This window comes from Acinonyx jubatus, chromosome C1 (genome assembly GCF_027475565.1).
Source record: "Acinonyx jubatus isolate Ajub_Pintada_27869175 chromosome C1, VMU_Ajub_asm_v1.0, whole genome shotgun sequence".
NCBI lineage: Eukaryota > Metazoa > Chordata > Mammalia > Carnivora > Felidae > Acinonyx > Acinonyx jubatus.
Window position 1 is genome coordinate 156,910,694 of NC_069381.1, and position 22,866 is coordinate 156,933,559.

At 39.8% G+C, this 22,866-nt stretch overlaps 1 protein-coding gene across 7 annotated transcripts in view; it reads left to right on the forward strand.

Moving 5' to 3' along the window:
• ERICH2 (glutamate rich 2) overlaps window positions 1–17,990 on the forward strand; it is a 45,211-nt gene extending 27,221 nt beyond the window's left edge. For 4 of the 7 annotated variants that reach the window (XM_053215264.1, XM_053215266.1, XM_053215267.1 and 1 more), the window contains 3 exons: window positions 926–983; window positions 7,947–8,018; window positions 8,661–8,858. In XM_053215264.1, coding sequence (XP_053071239.1) covers window positions 926–983; window positions 7,947–8,018; window positions 8,661–8,782 — 252 coding nt within the window. In that variant the 3' untranslated portion in view covers window positions 8,783–8,858. Of the gene's footprint in view, window positions 1–925; window positions 984–7,946; window positions 8,019–8,660; window positions 8,859–13,761; window positions 15,598–16,999 lie in introns of those variants that run through there. The other 3 variants (XR_008295425.1, XR_008295426.1, XM_053215265.1) reach the window with 3 other exon arrangements.
• The last annotated feature ends 4,876 nt before the right edge of the window (window positions 17,991–22,866 follow it).

Here is a 22,866-nt window from a genome sequence, read left to right on the forward strand (position 1 = left end):
CTCTTGCTCTTTCACTCTTTTGCTCTTCCCCCCACCCCTCTCTCCTACTCACATACATGCTCTCTCTCTCTCTAAAATAAGCAAAAAAAGTTACTGAATAATTCTAGTTTTTGTGAATATGTGTTTAACTTATGGAAAAGTACTAAAATGATATGATGAAGATGCTAAAAATATATATCTCTGGATGGTAGAAATATAAATGCTTTTTAGTTGGGGACAGAATGTGTTTATTTAGCTTTTAAATTCCCTACATACAAAAATATGTACTACTTTGTAACAATAAAAATATAATAAAAGTGAAACAAGGGACGCCTGGGTGACTCAGTCGTTTAAGCATCCTACTTCAGCTCAGGTCATGATCTCATAGTTCATGAATTCGAGCCCCACGTCGGGCTCTGTACTGACAGCTTGGAGCCTGGAACCTGCTTCAGATTCTGTGTCTCCTTCTCTCTCTGCCCCTCCCCTGCTCATGCTTGGTCTTACTGTCTCTCAAAAATGAATAAACATTAAAAAAAATTTTTTTAAATAGTAAAATGAAATGAATTACAATCTTAGTCATGTAATTATGGACTAAGTTTACAAAAAAAAAAAAAAAAGCTCTATCTGAACCAAAGGGATATTAAAGTGATGAATGTCTTTACTAACTTTGCCGGTTGAACCAACCTATGTATTCTGAAATTGTTAAGTAATATACATATAGTATGGCTGCAGTAACATAGAGGTATCATACTTGTTCTCTGTTGCCTTGCCATGGGAAGTCCTTAAATATTCTTCATTAATTGATTATAGACTTACTTCTGCAAAAATGTAGAAATATTAAAAGAAAAATATTTAATAATTAATGTAATATTTTTAGGGGGTTTATTATTGACATTTAAATTCTCTCTGAAAGTACTTATCTGAAGAGTTTCTTAATGTTTTCCAGTTCCTGAGAGCAGAAATGGGCCAAGACTACCATTTGGCAAAAAAATTATGTCAGATGAGTAAGTACAAAATACTTTTCTGTTTTCTTTTTTTTCCCAAAATACTTTTCTGTTTTCTAATCTTTTATTTGTTTCTAAATGCATTTCATAATTTATAAGATGGTCTGATTATTATAGCCTAGTAAACTCCCTAATAGTATCTCAGTGATTCCTTAATAGTAAGTTAAGTTGATTGGTGTAAGGACTAATTTAGACATCTAGAATAACTTTGGGATAAACTAAAAAAGACTAATCAGGGGCGCCTGAGTGGCTCAGTCAGTTAAGCGTCCGACTTCAGCTCAGATCATGATCTCACAGTCCTCGGGTTCGAACCCTACATCGGGCTCTGTGCTGACAGTTCAGAGCCTGGAGCCTGCTTTGGATTCTGTGTCTCCCTTTCTCTCTGCCCCTCTCCTGCTCATGCTCTGTCTCTCTCTGTCTCAAAAATAAATTTTAAAAAACATTAAAAAAAAACATTAAAACAATTTTTTTAAAAAGACTAATCATCACTGGAAAATAAATAAAAATCTTGACCTTCATGATAATGAGTTAGTTAACTTTATGCCTTTAGTTTCAAAGACATGTCAGGTAGTATAGCAAACCTTACTTAATATGCATTTATTCCACAAATATTTGAGTGCCTCCATGTGCCAGGCACTGTTTTAGGCACTGGAAGTATAGCAGTCAATAAGACAGATAACAATCCCACATTTATATCTAGTATCAAACAGATAACAAATTCACATATGATAGGTGCTATGGAGAAAAATTAAGTAGGGAAGAAGGAATAGAAAGTACTAGAAAGATGCAAAGCAGTTTTGAATAAGATGGTCTAGGAAGGCAGGACTCATAGCAAATGTACTGAGATGCAAACATGCCTGATGAGGAACAGCAAGGAGGCCAGTGTGATCAGGGCAGAATACCTAAGGGGAAGTGTGACAGGAGATGAGGTCAGAGAGGTTATGGTTTGGGGATTATGTAGATTGCATAGCACCCTTTCATAATTTAAGGACTTTGGCTCTTTCTCTGAGCAAAGTGGGAAACCATTGGGCACTTTTGAGTAGAGGAATAATAACGATCTACCTTATTTTTCTTTCTTCCTTTGGTTTTTAGTAGTTTGGCTGATGTATCTTACACTTAGGCTGTTGTTTCTTTCTTTTCTTTTTTTTTTTTTTCTCGTTTCTTTTTATCTCTATGCTTTGTTTTAGAATTGTTCTACTAACCTACCTGTTTTTGAGTTAACCTGTCCTATCTTCTGCTGTGTTCAATCTGCTGTTAAAACTATCCAGTGAGTTCCTGGGGCTCCTGGGTGTCTCAATCGATTAAGCGACTGACTCCCGCTCAGGTCATGATCTCGCAGTTTGTGAGTTCAAGCCTCGCATTGGGCTCTGTGCTGACAGCTCAGAGCCTAGAGCCTGCTTTGAATTCTGTGTCTCCCCCTCTCTCTGCCCCTCCCCTGCTCATGCTCTGTGTTTGTCTTTCAATAATAAATAAACGTTAAAAAAAATTTTTTTTAAATATAATGTAGGAATTGTGAGGATCTACTTTCACTGGCCTCACATAGACTCCCTGCTATGGATACAGTACTTCTTACATCATTGGCTAAATTTTTTTTAAGATTTTATTTTTAAGTAATGTCTACACCTAACGTGGGGCTCGAACTCACAACCCCAAGATCAAGAACCATGTGCTCTTCCAACTGAGCCAGCCAGGCACCCCTCATTGGCTAATTTTTAAAATGGGTTTCTTGAATGCTTTTCGCACTACTTATTTTATATCCAAAATAATTTGCCTTGTCTAATCCTTTTAAGCACTTTTGACCTTTAGAGCCATTGAATAAAATATTTTGATTAAAAGTATTTTTGGGTGGTGCACAAACAGAATTTCTGATAAGAAGGACTCCTTCAAGAAAATCGTGTCCATTCCCATTGTTACAAATAACAAAGCAGAAGCAGAGAGAGGCTAAGCGGCTTGGTCAGCACCATTCAGGGAGCTAGTGGCATGGCCAAACTGGAGCCCAAGCTGCCACCTCCCACAGCACCCCTCTTCTGTTGGGGGCTGGGGTACAGGTGAGTGAGTCTGTAGCTCTCAGTCCCAGCTCCCAGAGTTTCTTGTGCAGCCTAATAGTGGGAAAATTCATGTATTATATTTCCGTATCCATCAGTCATTTTAGAAAGCCTCTGGCTGAAGCTGATAAAACATATGCACTGATATCACCACATCTGTTAGTCACTTTTGATTGTTAGGCCTGTAGTATGTCGCATAAACAGCAGGTGCTCAATAAAATGCTTATTGGCCTGAGTCAAACCAGTAAACGTCCATTAAATACCATCATTGAGAATGAAAAAGTTCAAACTGTTCTATTCTAATTGGGTTATGTCCCTGTAAAATTTCTCTCCCTCCCTCCCTTATGTCAAGCACAGACTTGTACCAGACATTATGCTGGGAGCTGGAGAGAAAGCAGGTATCACAGCACACATGCTCTAAACCTTTTTGGGGTTGACATTAACCATGGTTTGGTTTGGTTTGTTACTCCACTGGCTCAGCCAGTAATACTGTTCACTTTTTTCTGTCCGTGTCAAATAGCCAAAGACTAGGATTAGAAGACAGGAAAAGGAGCTGTGGAGGGCCCTAAGACCGGCACCATGCCAGGTGGGAAAGAACACTACTCCCAAAAGAGGAGGATGACTGGAAACGGGGCAGAGAGGTACAGAGATGGGAGCGGGGGCTGGCTGCATGTGCATGCAAAATAGGATTGGCTACCTCTGAAGCAGTTTCCAGCCAATGATGTGAAATTAGGGAGGCCCAGGATTAGCAATGCTAAGCAAGTTCAGGAAAGAACAGAGAGTTGGAGACACTGTCTCGGGGGAAGAAAGTACTAGTTTGATGCTAATAGGAAACACTTGGCTGAGGACTGACCAAAGTTCCTCTCTATATTCAGAACAACAGACAAAATGAATTTTTTTCATCTAGGATGGCGTCAGGTTATTTTATATGTAAATGCTTATAGTATATTGTCCTTTTTTCTTTCTTTTTCATTTTTTTAAAATGTTTATTCAGTTTTTGAGAAAGAGCATGAGCAGGGAAGGGCAGAGAGAGAGGGGGACACAGAATCCCAAGGAGGCTCCAGGCTCTGAGCTGTTAGTACACCCCCCAATGCAGGGCTTGAACCCACAAACCATAAGATCATGACCTGAACCGAAGTTGGATGTTTAACCAACTAAGCCAGGTGCCCCAGTTTGTCTTTTTTTCCCTATCTTCTACCTCTGCTATAGCACACTCCTTTCTCTCTCTCTCTCTCTCTCTCTCTATATATATATATATATATACTTATTTATTTATATATATATCTCTGTATATATCTCTATATGTATTTATATATATTTATGTATCTCTATATATATTTATATATATTTATGTATGTAAACATAGATTATTTACATATTTATGTATTTATGTGTCTGTATTGAACACCTACTAATAATGAGAACATTCTTGAATACCTTGTTTAATTCTTAAAACAATTCTATGGGGCAGATATTATGAACCCCATTTTACAGTTGAGGAAACTGAGTCTTAGCAAGGAAAACTAATTCACCTAGGATTAGATCCTAGGTCTGGCTTGAAAGCTTCTGATATCCTACTATATTTCCATTTCCTCATTTGATTAGTAAACTTATATCTCTAGTCAAGGAGGCAGAGACTTGGAAAAGAGGTACTTTTGTGGGTCAATCAGGCTTGAAATGGCTCCTTTGGTCAACTAATATATTTATTTTCTTTGTATCTGAGGCAATTAATTTACATAAAGTAATGCATCTTTGTCCCTTCTGAAATGTTTTAAAAATTCATTTTCTGAATAAAGCCACTGGTTGCCGGTATGTTTCCTTGCTGTCCAGTCACAGTGTAATCATTTATATCTCTGTTTGGCTTCAGGGCTTCCCACCTGGCATCCATTGGTTTCTTTTCTCTTCATCCTGCCTTTAAAAAAAGAAATTGTATTGGGTTCCCCCAAGAAATTTTATTTGTCGGTAAAGGCTTGAAGTTTATCTATATTTCACACACAGTTTTTATATGTGCCTAATATTTCCTCAGCCATTTTCCTGCTATGTCATGCAGAAGTGATATATTGGCTGTATGCCATTTCCTGCCAGGCATTGGAAGCATCCTGGGAAAGTGGTTTTTAAATGGGACTGAAAGTCAAGAGTCCCAAGTACTTTTCTTAGTTCATCTCATGATTGACTGTGAGATGTTGTGCCGGTCAATCTTTCTATTTACTGGTCTCTTCACCTGTAAGAAGGGAATGTGCAGCTCACTTTTCTCCTCACAGCAGCCCAAGATTTTACACACAAAAAACATTTAGGCCTGGAAGACCTACTCATCAATTATAATAATTCTAAGTGTTTAACAATAATGGCCTGAGAACCAAAATGTTTCTCATCATTTTGGTCTAACACAATTACAGATGTATCTTCAGAAAAGATAGTTACTCTGCAGTTTCTTTTCCTTTCTTTTTCTTTTTGAGTAAAGTAAATCACTCTTTCCTTTTTAACCTAGAGTATAATTAAAAAAAAAAATTTTTTTTAACGTTCATTTACTATTGAGAGACAGAGAGAGACAGTGCTAGAGCATGGAAGGGGCAGAGAGAAGGGGAGACACAGAATCCGAAGCAGGCTCCAGGCTCTGAGCTGTCAGCACAGAGTGCGATGTGAGGCTCGAACTCACAAACTGTGAGATCATGACCTGAGCCGAAGTCAGATATTTAGCCGACTGAGCCACCCAGACGCCCCTAACCTAGAGTATAATTTTATCTAGGCATCAAAGGACTGCTTCCTACTATTCATTTATTCCATTTTTTAATGTTTTGAGGGCTCTGGCTCTGTGTCAGTCTCCTAGGGATGCTACAGTGAACAAGACCAATGTCTTATCTACCTTAGAATAGCCTCCAGTCTGAGGGACTTAGAGCCCAATGTACAGCAGAATCCCCCAGCTCCCTGCCCCAGCTCTTTAGCTGGAAGGAGACATCCACTGAACATTTAGGAAGGAGCCAAGCCTTTCTCTAGGTCCAAAACCATTCCAGGAAAATGAATGATAATCAGCAGTTACTTGGTTCTTAGTGCACTAAGGACTGGACTGAGTATTTTATCTGCATTATCTCACTGATTCATCAAAATGGCCTAATGTGGCCAATAGTATTATTACAGATAATAGAACTGAAGTACAGAGATAGTAAATATTTCCCCCATGGAGACCCAACTAGACAGTGGCGGAACCAGGATTCACATCTGACAGTCTTTCTTCAGGGCCCATATTGGAATCTGTTTATGGACTCAGGTTGGGAACAACTCCCAAGACACTAACTGAATGTGCTAGAGGCTTTTCTTACCTTTTTACCAACTCTACTAGCCTGTCAAAGACTTTTTGATTCATCATCTAGAATGCATATCTGTGGGCTAAGTTTTAAAGCAGATACCTTTCCCTCACTCTGAAAATTGACAATTGTAGAAGTCAACAGTTTTTTTTAAACCATGAGAATAGCTGATCTCATACTCCAATCCCATGAAATGATCCTAATTCCAATATGAAATTTTCTAAACTGTATTCAAGATTTCTTAATAAGTGTTCAACCAAAAAGGATTCCATGGGAATAGTAAGTTGGGGAAACCACATTCTCATAATGGTCTGAGCATATTAGTGGTTCTGTAAAATCCTGCAATTTCTTCTACTATAAATTTTACCTGATTAACCTCATTTGACCTAGTTTCCAAAATATGTATTAATATCTTAAGAAACTAGCTAGTATCCCAAGGGGCAAATTGGAGAAACTCTGCTCTTGAAAAGGCTCAGAGAATATTTAGACTGCTAATGATAAGTATATTTTAGTCCAATTTAAAATGAATCAAGATACTTTTATTAGAAATCTTAAAAGGTGTCTAAATACCTATAGGATCCTTAAAAGCAGGCACACAGTCATGCTAACCCAGACTGATGGTAAATTATATTGGTAGATTAGGAAATAGAGACACTGGTTTGGTGTGTCAGGATGAAAGCCATATGGGATGAGGTCCTCTGAGCACTGGGGCCTAGTTGAACCAGCCACAATTATTTGTCTTACTCTAAGCCAGAAGAATAGCACACTTGATGTTTTAGCGCCCCCTGGGGGCCATCAAGATAGTGCACAGGAGTCACAACATTAAATGGCTAATGCAGAATTATGAATACCCCTCAAGGCAGGTAGGAAGAGGGTAGAGAGAGATCTGGGGTTAAAAAATAGCCTAAAGAACTCCGAAACAAAAGTTGAAAATGTTTCTAACCTCTAACACATTGATAACATACCACCAAGCCCCCCAAAATCTACTGATACGGTCCAAAGATGACACATGCTGTTAAGTAGGCAATGACTAGGGTGTAAACCAGGGTAAAAGTTTTCAGGATGAAGAGAAAAAAGAAACATAAGTTCTCTCTCTTTGAAAGATGAGTTTCTCAAAATGGCATTTCTACCATGGAATAGCTTGCATTAAAAAAAATCATAATAAAATTCCATTCTGTGTTCAGATAAGGTCTCTAAGAAAGGCTGTCTTGTAGACATTGAGTGGGAGAGATGAAAAGCAGGATTAACAGACCTCCAGGCACAGTCTTCTCATTAGCAAAGCCTCCACATTTTGCAGGATATATACCTTGTTTGTGGGATGATTATATTCAAGAAACACTCTGGCTACAAGGCCTATGAGGAAAGCCTCATAGTGATGGAGATTGCATTTTTTAGACAAGAGGTAGAAAATATATTGAACATTATTTCTTTTACAATGCACCTATGATAAGTAGAACATTTTCTCCATTTACACTTTGGTATTCCTATGGTATAATTGGTATTTATTGCTTTGTGCATTTTTACTTACTCTGATTGACAGTTCCAATCTCATTCTGAGGAGTGCTTGCTGAAACACTTTGAAGATTAATAACACACATTCTGTTGTCCGTTTTCAGTTCTAATCTATGAACCAGAAAATCCTGAGGCCAAGGAGTTTTTCTCACTTATTGAAGAAATGTTGCTGATGGGTAAATTTAAAAATTGAAATTCCTTCTTTCTCATAGAACTATGAGCAGTCACTATTTAAAAACCTATTATCCCAGGAGATTAGTGAAGTACACTCTCAGAAAGTGGTTAAGAAAAGGCTAACTGGTTGTCTTGGATGGTTTAATGAAACCAACTTGTCCTTTGTAGATGGTCAGGGTGACTCCCTTTTCTCTGTGGGGTAGAACTGCCCAAGTAAATCAGGCTCCCTGGGTACCAGGCATCAGGGACTGACACAGTCTTCACAAGGAACAGAACATGCTAATTGCCACACATGTTAAAAGAGCTATCCCACAATTCCAAGGAAAACTAGTACCCTCTAAATTATCCTACATCTCACTTACTCTTACTATATTTAATTAAGCATTACATTGAGAATAGTAAAAAGAAACTTTATAGACCTATGTTTTAAATTTACTCTAAATCCATAAATATCTTTATACCAGTAAGAATATAGTCTTTGTACTACTATTTTGACCCTACATACAGTTAACAAAGTTCAGCTCAGTCTTCATGTTCCAAAGATAGGTATTTCTTCGTGGAGGGAGAAGCAAGAAGAATTATGATTTTTCAAAGAGTAGAAATATCAAGAACATTTTAAGCAATTTTCTTCCTTTCTATGGCAGAGAAATCTCAAAATCTTGAGGAAGATGATGAAGATAGTGAAGAAGACAGTAGCAGTGAGAATGAAGGAGAGAGCAGTGAGGAGCTAAGTGAAGAAAGCTCTGATGAATGCGAAGACGGGTGATGAAGGTTGCTGCTATGGTTTAATCTTCATGTACTTTCATTACTATATACATGGAAATATAAGGGAGAAAGCTGCATTTTAGTCTTGTTCTTTATTTGGCACAGAGTTCTTTTAATTTATCCGTATCGGTTTGAGCTCCTTCTTGATATTTAGTTCTTATCTCTATGTGAGTTACTCAGAGAGGAAATTAGTAATTGAAAATATTTACATAGCTGTAATTGTGTACCAGGTGCTGTTGTGCACACATTAGTTCATTTAATCCAACAAACCCATGAGGCTTGGGTTAAAACAACACAAATTTATCATCTTACGGTTCTGGAGGTCAGAAATCCAAAATGAGTCTCACTCAGCCAAAATCAGGATGTCAGCAAGGCTGCACTCTTTCTGGAAGCTCTAGGAGAAAATCTCATTCCTTTCTTTTGCCAGCTTCTAGAGCCTCCACACATTCCTTGGCTCCTGGCCTCTTCCTGCATCTTCAAAACGAGCAACATCTGGCTGAGATCTTCTCACATTGTCTTCTCTCTAATTCTCTCTCCCCTCTGTTGTGATTTTTGTTAAAGTAACATTTGTTAAGTAGAGCCCTGGTGTGTCAGATGGTTCGTGATGCTTCCACAGAGACCACAAGGGAAAGTAAAATGAGAAGTTTATTATTCACAGGTCCTGGAGGAGGTACATGGCATGCATCAGAGGGGCCACATAAGGAGGTCAAGGTGCAGACAGAGTGGACAGCAGGACCAGGGGCATGCCTTTATTAGGGCCATGAGTGGAGTGCTTTGGGGGTTCTCAGGCTAAGGCTGGATTTGCCAATTCAAACCAAAAAGATCAGGTTTTAGTAAGCTCCGTGGGGGTCTTATCTAAGGGATGCACAGGGGAAAGAGTTGGGAGGCAGGAGAGACTGTTTATCACCAGGGGCATTGGGGAAATTGTATCAGGAACATACACTTACTTGTGATTCTACAGGCTCTTATCTAGTACATGGGCTGTTATCTAGGGCACATACTTGAGGGAGAGGCTAGTGTGCTTAGCCACACAAAATGGATGCCAAGGCAGCAATGATATGGAATAGTTGAGCCAAACTCTCAATACCTTGCCTCTTCCTTCCACTTTTAATGACACTTACAATTACATTGGACCCATCTGGGTGATCCAGGATAATCTATAATCTTCCCTATTTTAGAGTCAGTTGATAATTTTAATACAATCTATAACCTTAATTGCCCTTTGCCATGTAACCTCATATGGGTTCTGGGGATTGGGACATAGACATCTTTTAGGGTGGGGGACATTATTCTGCCTATCACAGAAAGTATTGTGTAAATATTCATTTTTTTGGAATTCATGGTATGGAGCTTGGAAGAAACACTTTGGTTGGAAACAGACCAAACAGACCAAACAGACACTTTGGTTCGACTCCATTAGATAACAACTAACAGAGGTATCTCTTTAGAGACAGTAGTTAGTCAAAGATAAGGAAGTGGTGGCTCCCAGGGAAAGTGTAGTCTGAATAGAAGAGGACTGAAAATAAAATGGTCTTAAATGAGGGGGCGCCTGGGTGGCTCAGTCGGTTGAGCATCTGACTTCAGCTCAGGTCACGATCTCACAGCTCGTGAGTTCGAGCCCTGCGTCGGGCTCTGTGCTGACAGCTCGGAGCCTGGAGCCTGCTTCAGATTCTGTGCCTCCCACTCTCTCTGCCCCAACCCATTAGCATTCTGTGTCTTTCTCAAAAATAAACATTAAAAAATGGTCTTAAGTGATAACACCTAAGAGGTAGTTCAAGAATGAGAAGTGCACAAAGGAGACAAGAACAGCCAGGAGGAAAATCGGGAAAATGAATATAGTGGATACCATTGGTTGCCCACTCAGCAGCTATCCCTCTACATCTTTGCTAAGAGAGCCCTGCTTCTGTCGGATATTCACTCCCCACACACATAGCCATGGGGCTCAGGAAAAACACCCTCAGCCAACAGTACATGGCATTTCTCTGGTGAACGTTACTGTTCCAAACTCTTCCAAAGGGGTACATGTGACCCACATTGGCCCAACAAGATCAAGGACTTTATTTCATGATTGGGAGGAGAGATGTCTCCATTCCTCTGGTTAAGAACCAGGAAGCACGCTGCCCTACTTTCTGCTGGCAGCCACTTTATGATGAGGAGAGGGCCAAATCTTAGGATGAAGCTGATGCTGTGGATGCTACAGCAAAAAGCACCTAGATTTCTGGTGATGTTCAGCCACAAAATCAACTGCTCTGGAAGCCGGCCCTCAGTTTGCATTTTCTGTTATGTGAGACGGCTTTCTTATCATTTCAACTGGTTTGGATTGAGGTTTCTTGAACCTGCTGCCAAAGGCATCCTAAGCGATGATGAGAACTACCACAGAAACCCAGGAGGGCTACAAGGTCTGGAAAGATCTGCTTGGCTAAAAGTTATAAAGAAGACAAGATGAGAACTGAGAAGGGTGTTGGATAGCAACAAAGAGGGGGTTGATGACATTAGGGAGAGCACTGTCAGTTGAGTGGGGTGGGGAGAGACCTATTTCTGTGAGCTTGAGTGCACTGGAGATGAGGAAAAGGAAACCAAGGACTTTGATTATGAAGGAAGATGAAGTATTGTTGGAAGACATAAGGGAAAAGGAATATAATTTTTTAAATGTTTAAGATGAGCATGTTTAGTAGAAAGGATGATAATTACATGTACCGATAGCCTATTATGCATTAGGTACTGTACTAAGCATTCCATATGTTCATGTTTTCAGTCTTCATAGCACCTGCGTGGGGTGGATATTAGTATCCCCATTTACATATAAAGTAACTGAGGTCTAGAGAAATTGAGAGTAACTTTCTAAAGAGCACATACCTGGGAATTAGCAGAGGCAAATCTAGGTCCTTTTGGTGTGTGTTGTGGTTTCATAACTATTTGACCATCTGGTCCGCTCTTATCCACACTGACTGTAGGTTTTTGAAAGTGGTGATAGGTGTATAAGTATCTAATGTATATAGAACTTACTTGGTAAATCTTCATCCTCATTGCATTTTCTGGACAACTGCACACACATATAGTATACTCCTTTCTAGGACATTTCCTGTTGCTTTGGCCCAGACCTCTTTGTTGAGCCTGGTGTCAATGAGCGTATCCGGAGTTACCATCTCCCTCCTGGCAAATTTCCAGATCTCTGTGAGTGCCTGAGGAGCACACCTCTTGAAGCCTGTTCCATGGATGATGCACTTGTGAATGTTGATGGTGTATTCTCTGGTCACTCACTGCTGGCAGAATGGCCCTTCTCACTTGCCCTTCTTTGTGAGAGAGCCACAAAGAGGGAGAAGAGGGCAAGGTATTCCAATTCAGGTTCAGTCTAATGCTGCCCTACCCTTCACCCCTGTGCTGTCCTCCCTAAGAGGTCAGGAGAGAGAAACAGATTGCAGAAGGGGAGATAATTTGTGAAGTGAAGCCTAATATTCAGAAAATACATGTAACATAACCTTAGTTTGTGGTAATTGGCTCTGTTTGGACTGCTCAGAGTTGCCTCTTAGAGTTGCCTCTCCTTTGTTCTCCAGTATTCGTCTTTATAAAGCCTTCAATTATCCTACAGTTCTTTATATATGAAGCAGGGTGATAACCTGCATTCCCTTTCATTGAAGTGCGGGTTTTTTTTCCTTTAATTTTATCCTGGTTGACATGTAAAATACAAATAATTTTGGTATTTGCCTAAAATACTGATGTTTGACAAGGGTGAACCCTTGAACATAACTCCTAGTGCCAGATGTGAAGGAAAGCCTAGATCTATTGGAAATGTTTTCAGGTTCTGGGCAAGTGTCTTATATCATGAGGTACTGAGAGTTCACAGGAGGGAGGGAGGGAAGGAGGGAGGATGAGGCTGCCAAGGCCAGACTAAGGAGGAAAAAGATCTCTCCGGTTGGCTTTCCTAATAAACTCCCCAGCTGCCATGGGATATGAGTTATAATGGGACATGGGGAGTATGCAGAACTTGGAGGGACTTGTGAAGTGAAGCACTGGGAGATGAGATTGGCTTCCATGGTCTTGTTCAAAATGTACCCTTTGAACCAGGAGATAGCCTGTAGCAGACATTGTGGCTGGTTTCTCCTACGTCCATTCCAACCTAGATGATACGTCTAAGCTAATCATGGTACTCCCATCCTCCTTGCTATTAGGTAATATTTTTGTTTTATTTCAGAGAGAGTGTGAGTGAGCAAGCAGGGGAGAAGGACAGAGAGAGAGAGAATACCAAGCAAGTGCCACACTCAGCACAGAGCCCAACACAGGGTTCAATCCCATGACCCTGGGATCATGACCTGAGCTGAATTTAAGAGTCGGGTGCTCAACCAACTGAGCCACCCAGGCACCCTGCTATTAGGTTTTTAAAAACAGCTTTTATGAGACATCACTGACATATAAAAATTATATATATATATATTTTTTTAAAGGTATACAGCCTGATGATTTTATATATATTGTGAAATTGTCACCACAATCAGGCTTGTTAACATATCCATCACCTCTACATAGTTACCAATGTGTGTGTGTTGAGAAGATTTATAATCTATCATCATAGCAAATTTCAAGTATACAGTAAGTATTGTTAACTATTATCACTGTGCTGTGCATTAGATCTCCAGAGTTTATTCATCTTGCATAATTGAAAGTCTGTACCCTTTGACCAGCATCCCTTTGCTACCAGTTATTACTAGACATGCACAGAATTCTACCAGTCTCAGCTAATAAAACAAGAGCAGGACTTAGAAATGGACAAGAAAGTGTGTAGCCTCATGGCTACTGGCAGCCATCTTGGTGCTATGAGGAGTTTTTATACTAAAGACAGTGGAGCAGAGAGAAAAAAGATCCTAGTCCTCGATGGCATTTTAACTGACTCAGTTGACCAACGCTGGTTTAATGCCTGCCCTATCTCTAAATATCCTACGTAAGACAATATATTTTCTCACCATTTAAGCCTATTTGTTTCAGATTTCCTACAACTTGCAGCTGAGCGAGTCCTACCCAATGTACCTGCCACAGGATAGCAAGCATGATGACTGACAACATCCTCTAAGACTGTAAGCCAAACTGGACTCTTTAGCTTACCCTCAGGATGGCCACTCAAAGCCAAGGAAGGGGAATTGGTGGGTTTTTGTGCCAGTTAACAGTATGTGTAAAATAGAAATACACGCATACCTCATTTTATTGTGCTTTGCTTTATTGCACTTTGCAGATACTGCATGTTTTACAAATTATAGTTTTGTGGCAACCCTGCACTGAACAACTGTATTGGTGCCATTTTGGGAATTCTCACAATATTTAAAACTATTTCGTTATTATTATATTTGTTACAGTGACCTGTGGTCAGTGATTTTTGGTATCACTATTGTAATTATTTTGCGGTGCCATGAATTATGCCCATATAAGACAGAGAACTTAACCGATAAATGTGCTCTACCAACCCACCCCGCTATCTCTCTCCCTGTCCTCAGGACTCCCTATTCCCCGAGATACAATAATTTTGAAACTAAACCAATTAATATCCCAACATTGGCCTCTAAATATTCAAGTGAAAAGAAGAGTCACATGTCTTTCACTTAAAATCGAAAGCTAGAAATGACTAAGCTTAGTAAGGAAGGCACATTGAAAGCAAAGACAGGCTGGAAGCTAAGTCTCTTGCAAGTTAGCCAAGTTGGGAACGCAAAGGAAAAGTTCTTAAATGAAATTGAAAATGCTACTTCAGTGAACATACAAATGATAAGAAAGGCAACCGCCTTGTTGATAGGGGGAAAGTTTTAGTGGTCTGGATAGAAGATCAAACCAGCCACAACATTCCCTTAAGTAAAAGCCTAATTCAGAGCAAAGCCTTAACACTCTTCAATTCTATGAAGGCTGAGAGAGGTGCAGAAGCTGCAGGAAAAAAGTTGGAAGCTAGCAGAGTTGGTTCACGAAGTTTAAGGAAAGGAGTAGCATAAAAGGAGCATTTATCTCCACAGCATAAAAGTGTAAGGTGAGGCAGCAAGTACTGATGTAGAAGCTGCAGCAAGTTGTCCAGAAGATCTGGCTAAGACATGAATGAAGGTGGCTACACTAAGCAGATTTTCAACATAAACAAAACAACCTTCTATTGGAAGAAGATGCCACCTAGGACTTTCATAGCTAGAGAGAACTCAATGCCTGGCTTCAAAGTTTCAAAGGACAGGCTGATCTCTTAATACAGGGAAATGAAGCTAATGACTTAAAGTTGAAGCCAATGCTCATTCACCATTCTGAAAATCTAAGGGCGCTTAGTTGGCAAGGATGCAGAGGAAGGGGAACTCCCTTACACTGTTGGTGGGAATGCAAACTGGTGCAGCCACTGTGGAAAACCATATGGAGTTTCCTCAAAAAGTTAAAAATAGAACTAGCCAATGACCCAGCAATTGCACTACTAGGTATTTACCCAAAGGATACAAAAATATAGATTTGAATACATGTACCCTAATGTTTATAGCAGCATTATCAACAATAGCCAAATTGTGGAAAGAGTCCCAATGACCGTCAACTGATGAATGGATAAAGAAGATGTGGTATTAGCCATCAAAAAGAATGAAATCTTGTCATTTGCAATGATGTGGATGGAGCTAGAGGGTATTATGCTAAGCAAAATAAGTCAGAGAAAGACAAATACCATATGATTTCACTCATATGTGGAATTTAAGAAACAAAACGAACATAGGAGGAAATAAAAGAGGAAAACCAAAAAACAGACTCTTATCTATAGAGAACAAACTGATGGTTACCAGAGAGGAGGTAGGTGGGAGAATGGGTTAAATAGGTGATGGGATAGGAGCACTGGGTGTTGTGTGTAAGTGTTGTGTTGATGTTGTGATGAGCACTGGGTGTTATGTGTAAGTGTTGAATCACTAAAATCTACACCTAAAACTAATGTTACACTGCAGGTTAACTAATTGGAATTTGAATTAAAACTTGAAAAAAATAAAGGCCTTTTAAGAATTGTACTAAATCTACTCTGCCTATGCTCTATAAATGGAACAATAAAGCCTGAATGACAGCACATCTGTTTACAATATGGCTTGCTGAATATTTTAAGCCTACTACTGAAACCTACTGCTTAGGGAAAAAAAAGCCTTTCAAAATATTATTGCTCATTGATAATGCACTGGGTTACCCAAGAGCTCTGATGGAGATGTATAATGAGATTAATGTTGTTTTCATGCCTGCTAACATATCCTTTCTGCAGCCCAAGGATCAAAGAGGAATTTTAAATTTCAAGTCTTATAAGAAATACATTTTTATAAGACTATAGTTGCCATAGATAGGGATTCCTCTCTGATGGATCTGGGCAAAGTAAACTGAAAACCTTCTGGAAAGGATTCAGCATTCTAGATGTCATTAAGAACATGTGTGATTCATGAGAAGAGGTAAAAACATTAATATTGACAGGAGTTAGAAGTTGATTCCAACCCACATCCAGGCAGGAACCTCCACCAGCAAAAAATTTTTTGAATGACTTTGAGGGGTTCAAGACTCAGTAGAGGCAGTAATTGCAGATGTGGTGGAAATACAAGAGGACTAGAACTAGAAGTGAAGCCTGAAGATGTGACTGCATTGCTACAATCTCATGATAAAACTTGGGCAGATGAGGAGTTGCTTCTTATGGATGAGCAAAGAAAGTGGTATCTTGAGATAGGATCTACTCCTGGTGAAGATGCTGTGAAGATTATTGAAATGACAACCAAGGATTTAGAATATTACATAAACTTAGTTGACAAAGCAGTGGCAGGGCTTGAGAAGATTGACTTCAGTTTTGAAAGAAGTTCTGCTTTGGGTAAAATGCTATTGAACAGCATTGCATGCTATGGAGAAGTCATCCATGAAAGGAAGAGTCAATCGATGCAGCAAATTTCATTGTTGTTTTATTTTAAGAAACCGGCACAGCCACCCCAACCTTCACCAACCACAACCCTCATTAGTTAGCAGCCACCAACATCCAGGCAGGAACCTCCACCAGCCAAAAGATTATGATTCACTGAAGGTTCAGGTGATGGTTAGCATTTTTTTGACAAAATATTTTTAAATTAAGGTATGTGCTTTAGATTTTTTTAGACATAATGCTCACAAACACTCAATAGACTACAGTATCATGTAAACATAACTTTTATATGCACCAGGAAGCCAAAAAATTCATTTCACTTGCTTTATTATGATATTTGCTTTATTGCAGTGGTCTGGAACTGAGCCCTCAATTTCTCCAAGGTATGCCTGCATGAAACTGGTTTGAATGGTTAATTTCTGTATTGTGCAGCTGAGGAGGGGAGGTAGGTAAGAAGAGTTTATTTTTCAATTTACATTTTTTACTTATCCTTTTTTTTTTTTCATGGGCATGCATCACTTTTTTATTGTGGTGAAATATTCATAACATACAATTTACCATTTTAACCATTTTTTAAGTTTATGTATTTATTTTGAGAGAGAGACAGCACAAGCAGGGGAGGGACAGAGAGAGAAAAAGAGAGAGAGAGATAGAGGGAGAGCGAATCCCAAGCAGGCTCCACACCGTCAGCACAGAGCTCAACCAAGGGCTCAAACTCATGAACTGTGAGACCATGACCTGAGCCAAAACCAAAAGTCAGATGCTTAACTGACAGAGCCACCCAGGCACCCCTACCATTTTAACCATTTTTAAGTGTATAGTTCAGGAGCATTTAGTAATTTCATATTGTTGTGATATCATCACCACCATCCATCTCAAGAACTATTTCATTTTCTCAGACTGAAACCCTATACCCATTAAACAATAACTTCTATTCCCCTTCCCTCCAGCCCCTGGCAACTTTCTATCACTTTGTTCTACTTTCTATCACTATGAATTTGACTATTTTAGGTAACAAATGTGAGTGGAATTTTACAATATTTGTCCTTTTTGTGACTTATTTCACTTAGTATAATGTATTCAAGTTCACTGGTATCTTAGTACGTATCAATGCTTTGTTCCTTGTTATGGCTAAGTAATATTCCATTGTGTGTATATATCACATTTTGTTTATCCTTTCATCCATTAATAGACACTTGGGTTGGGTCCACCTTTTGGCTATTGTGAATAATGTTGCTATGAACACTGATGTACAATATCTGTCCAATACTAAAAACTTTTTATTTAAGCCTATCCATGAAGTGGGGAGAAAATCTGGAAAAAAATTAATAAAAAGGCTAAAGATGGTTGTGTTTGAGTGATGAGGTTATTTCACTTTTTTTCATTATAAAGTCATATACTTTCTCTAACAATCACATATTATCTTAAAGGAAAAAAATGTGTTTTTTTTTTTTAAAGAAAGAAACTTTTAAAAAGAGTTAAGGTAAAACTCACCTGAGGTACAGAAAAGTTAACACAAGGAAAAAACAAAACAAATCAGTATTTGTGGAGTGTCTATTGTACCTGAGCCATTTTAACACATCTTAGTATCCTTTTTGGTATGCTAGAAGCTTCTAATGAGGACAAATACTAATAAGTAAATAAATAGGTAATTATGTTCAAACAATAAATATCATCTGATACAGAAACTTACTGATCTTCATAGAACAGTTATATTCACAAACTTGCTTACGCTTATGCTTAATTGTATACTTTAAATAGGGATAATTGCAATCCATCACCAATACTCCCCCCCAATCCCCAGTCCCTGTTTGCTTAGAATTGATTACGTAGCTCTCCTATTGCTGAATAACTGTACAAATACACTTTTAACTGTAGGGGCAGAGGGCAGGCCAACCCAAGATGGGCCACTTTGGCATAACAATTCTTTTGAGTTAAAAAGCAATTAAAAAAAAAAAAAAACAACAACCAGAAGATTCCAGAAAAGCTCTTAACCTCCTAATCAACTGCCTAAAAAGAATTTATTTTTTTTTAACGTTTATTTATTTTTGAGACAGAGAGAGACAGAGCATGAATGGGGGAGGGTCAGAGAGAGAGGGAGACACAGAATCTGAAACAGGCTCCAGGCTCTGAGCGGTCAGCACAGAGCCCGATGTGGGGCTCGAACCCACGGACTGCGAGATCATGACCTGAGCTGAAGTCAGCCGCTTAACAGACTGAGCCACCCAGGCGCCCCAACTGCCTAAAAAGAATTTAAATAGAGGACTTCAGGTAGGAAGAAAGCAATCACCACACATAACTACAGTATAATATGAACTAGATGTGGTAGACAGGGAGGAATCGAACAAAGCCTATTTGACCAAATCCCATTGTTCCTGAGTAGCCTAGCAGACATTTATTGGTAAACACTGTTCACTCTTTTTCATTTTCCTGTGAATTGCATTCCTTCCCTTTGAAGTCCCAGACCCCTAATCTCTTCTCCTTAGTTCAGGATGACATTCTTCTTCTTTTTGCCTGCCTGTCTTTGGAATTTCCTATCTGTGTGGATTTCCTACATGTACAAAATGAAATTTAATTTTCTCCTGTTAATCTGTCTCATGTCAACTTGATTTTTAGTCCAGCTAGAAGGACCTTGAAGAGCAGAGAAAATTATTCCTTTCCAACAAGTAGTTGGTTAACTTTCATAAGATTCTTTCCTTCTTTTTTTAATACTTTAGGTTACATCCTCTTCTACTCTGAAACAAAGCTCTCTGTGTTTCATGCTCTCAGGTCCCTAAGTGTATCTTCATCTCTAATAAAAATTATTTTAAATATCTTTCCATAAAAAATATAACTTGAAAATGATTACTCTGTAAAGATGATAAATTTCACAGTTCCCTGTCTACTACTGAGCAGTGTGTTAGGAGAAAAATCTCTTCCTCATCATAACAGGCGCCAAATTCAGTTTCTTCCTACTGGCATCAGAAGAACTCAACCAAAGGTGAGGCAGAATCACAAATTAGCAGACAACATCATCATTCTAAAGCTGCCTTCTCTTAATTTGCAACCCACCAATGAAAAACAGTAAGAAGAAAAATGTTAAAAATCATGTACTACACAGAATTAAAAGAATACTTTCAGAAAGTTGTCTCAAAGTAAAACTCGTTAAATTGAGATATTTTACAACCTGTTAAACCAGTGGTTTAAATACTAATAAAACTGGCTGATCCTTCATAGGCTAGTTGAGGTCTTGTAGAGGGCTCTGACTTTTTAAGACTTATTTCTTCCTTCTCTACATTTTCTTTTCAACTCCTCTGAATCCTGATATAACAAAAAAATCGATGCAAAACAAGTCCCCACACTCACTCCACAGTTGCTAGGTGCCTTCCAGATGGCTGCCTGAAGATTTTAGAGATATATTGTCTATTCAGCTGTTCCAGTGGTTGCCTGTGGCTTGTCCCTGGCTTTGAAGTTGAGATACTGTGCCTGTAGCCTCAGTGAGAAGATACTGACCCGTTTAATCCACATATTTAGGGATTGCTTGAGATTTCAGGCTGTGCAGATCTAAAGGGTTCCTGATTTATCCAAAGGCAAAGAAAACAGGACCTCAGCCTTGTAACTGAGAGTAAGATAGAAAGAATGAGCTCCAGGTGACTAACTGCTTTGGGGAAACCCATGGTACTGATTTGCAGATGTTATAGGTGAGACTCTTGGCTGTGAATACATTCCAGTGAGCTCTTACATGTAAGTTTCTTACATAAAGTTTCTTGACATAAAGGGAACTGAGCTACAGCAGCTCACATGAATCCCTCCCATTAACTTTCCAGTTTTTCTCCCCCGTGTACCTGGCCAGGCTTAGGGAAGAAACCCAATCTGAAACAAGTTTAAATGATCAGATTCTCCATTACTGCATCAGAACCTTCCAGAGCCTTCTCATAAACAACAGTCCCAGGCACATACCTCTAAAAAAAATAAAGGCTAATACCTGTTATTTTAAATAGTTAAGGGCTTTTACACTGAAATAGATAAAATATTACTGTACCCACTCTACCATTCCATACTGTTTCACCAAAGCATCTCATTTGGAAAGTCAACTTTCTTCCGTCCCACTCCTTTGGGAAAGGACTGATTTGTCCTAGTTTTTGTCGAGAGAAGAGCAGAAAACGTGACTACATCTTAAGAGCTCTCCATCAGAATTGCAATCCAGATCTGTTATTTCCCTGGTCTCCACTTTTGCAGTGAAATACCTTGCCTAATATCAAAGAGTGACTTTCCTCAGGCTACCTTTGGGGTGAAGCTCCATGGGAAAGAAATGGATATTCGCAGCTCCTTCTCTTTCACCAAAGGGATAGAGATCCTAGGTGTTTCAGGCCACTTCTGGCAGCATCTCTCAGCCTTTTAAACAGCTCTGCTTTGTGAAATATGGCAGGGTATGAGTGGGAAGTGGGAGGGGCCTGCAGTTTTCCTTGAAGAACTGCTTTCTTGTGGAGCCGTTGTTTCCTCTCAGAAATTGTTATCTATCGCCACCTGCTGGTCCTTCTGTCTACGTGTTTGGAATAGCAGGAATTGAGTTTAAGATTTACACACGATTTGCCCAAATGCAAATCACTCTGTCCTCCTTGATTAATTTCTTTAACATTAGAATATTTCATCTTTTGAATACCAAGGAGGAAGGGACCATTTGACGATTATCTGAGGAACTCAGCGCTCTCCGATAGGAGAAAAGACTGTAATTTCCGGAGTCCTTTCCAGCGTTGTGGCTGAAATTCTGCCTTCCTCACCACCCTTTTAACCCTTTCCTGCCTCCCAGGAGTGAGTATGGCGTGGGTTTTTTGTTTTTTTTTTTTTTTGAGGCGGGGGTGTCTATTTAGCTATGGTTCCCAAAGAAAGTACAGAATGATTTGGGAACTATCTTTAAAGTACACAAACACACCGAATAGACTTTTAGCTTCGACTTAAGAAAAGCCGAGTGTAAGGTTAACAACGCTTTTCACAGCCCTGGTCTCGGGAGACAGACGTTTAAACGGTGAGCACTGCCATTTTTTCCCCTCTTTTTTGGTCATAAATTAGATACTTAAAATAGACCTAAAGAGCCAGCTGAAATGAACCAACACCGTGACTCTAAATTACCTTTCCTAGAGGCTAAGAATGCTAAATGCGTCAAAAAAAAAAAAAAAAAAAGATTGACGTTTCTTATTTACTCACCTTGACGTGGACCATATTTTACGCATAAAAATCTCACCCGCAGCCTGTTTAGGCGCCCCTTCCACGCCTTACTCTCCTCCCACCCTTCCCTTTTTTCTTTTGCTGAAAGGCTCTGCTCCAAATCCAACAGGAATATCTTTAAACATCCCTGGGAAAGGGCATTGTGGGCGGAGGGTCGTGTTCCCAAGTTCCAGCCATCGCTGACCTAAAGGAAGGTTGTCCTGAGTGGACAGGATCAAGTAGCGGAGGCTGCAGGCTCGGAAACCCCTAACACCCCGGAGAGAACGGAGGACTCGCACTCGCCCACTCCGTCTGCCTCTGGGCGCCGTGTTCCCCTTTCTTCAAAGCTCTAAACCTTACATCAAATGCAAACGAAACAGCTGGGCGGACACCACTCCCTTCCGGACCACCTCTCATCACCGGTTCGAGTCCCTGTAGAGAATATCTATTTTCCACCCTCATTGTCCAAAGCATCTCCCCACCACCCATACCGGGAGTAATAAAAGATAAAAAGAATAGCGCAAAACAAACAAAAATACGGATTCCAAATGTTCTAAAGAGCCAAAAGACAACCACAACCACCCTCACTACAAATTCTTACCGAGAAGGAGAGGGCGAAATACACTATTCTCCCACCCCCCACTCCAAGAAGGGAAAAACACAGCAGTTAACAGCAGGGAGGGAGACGGGCAGGGTGAGTGGGGCGGGTTGGCCAAGGGCTGGTGACTGAAGCCGACCAAAGGGAGGCCTAAGGGACCGAGCTGCGTGCGCTGTCCTTGGTTCTGAAAGAGCCGTGCCCTGCCTCCCAACTTCGTGTGCTGGAACTGGCTGTAATTTCAGGCCCTTAGTTCCTTAACATCCTCGCAGAGCCCAAGAGTCTGGATTGGAATGGGGAATAATCGGCAACTAACCCAAACCATGAAGCCCCCAACTTGGTGTGGGGGGGGGGGCGGGGGGGGGGAGCGCTTCTGTTACTCTCCCTGCCTACCTGGAATGTCAACTCCATGAGTACAGAGATAATATAAGTTGCTGGG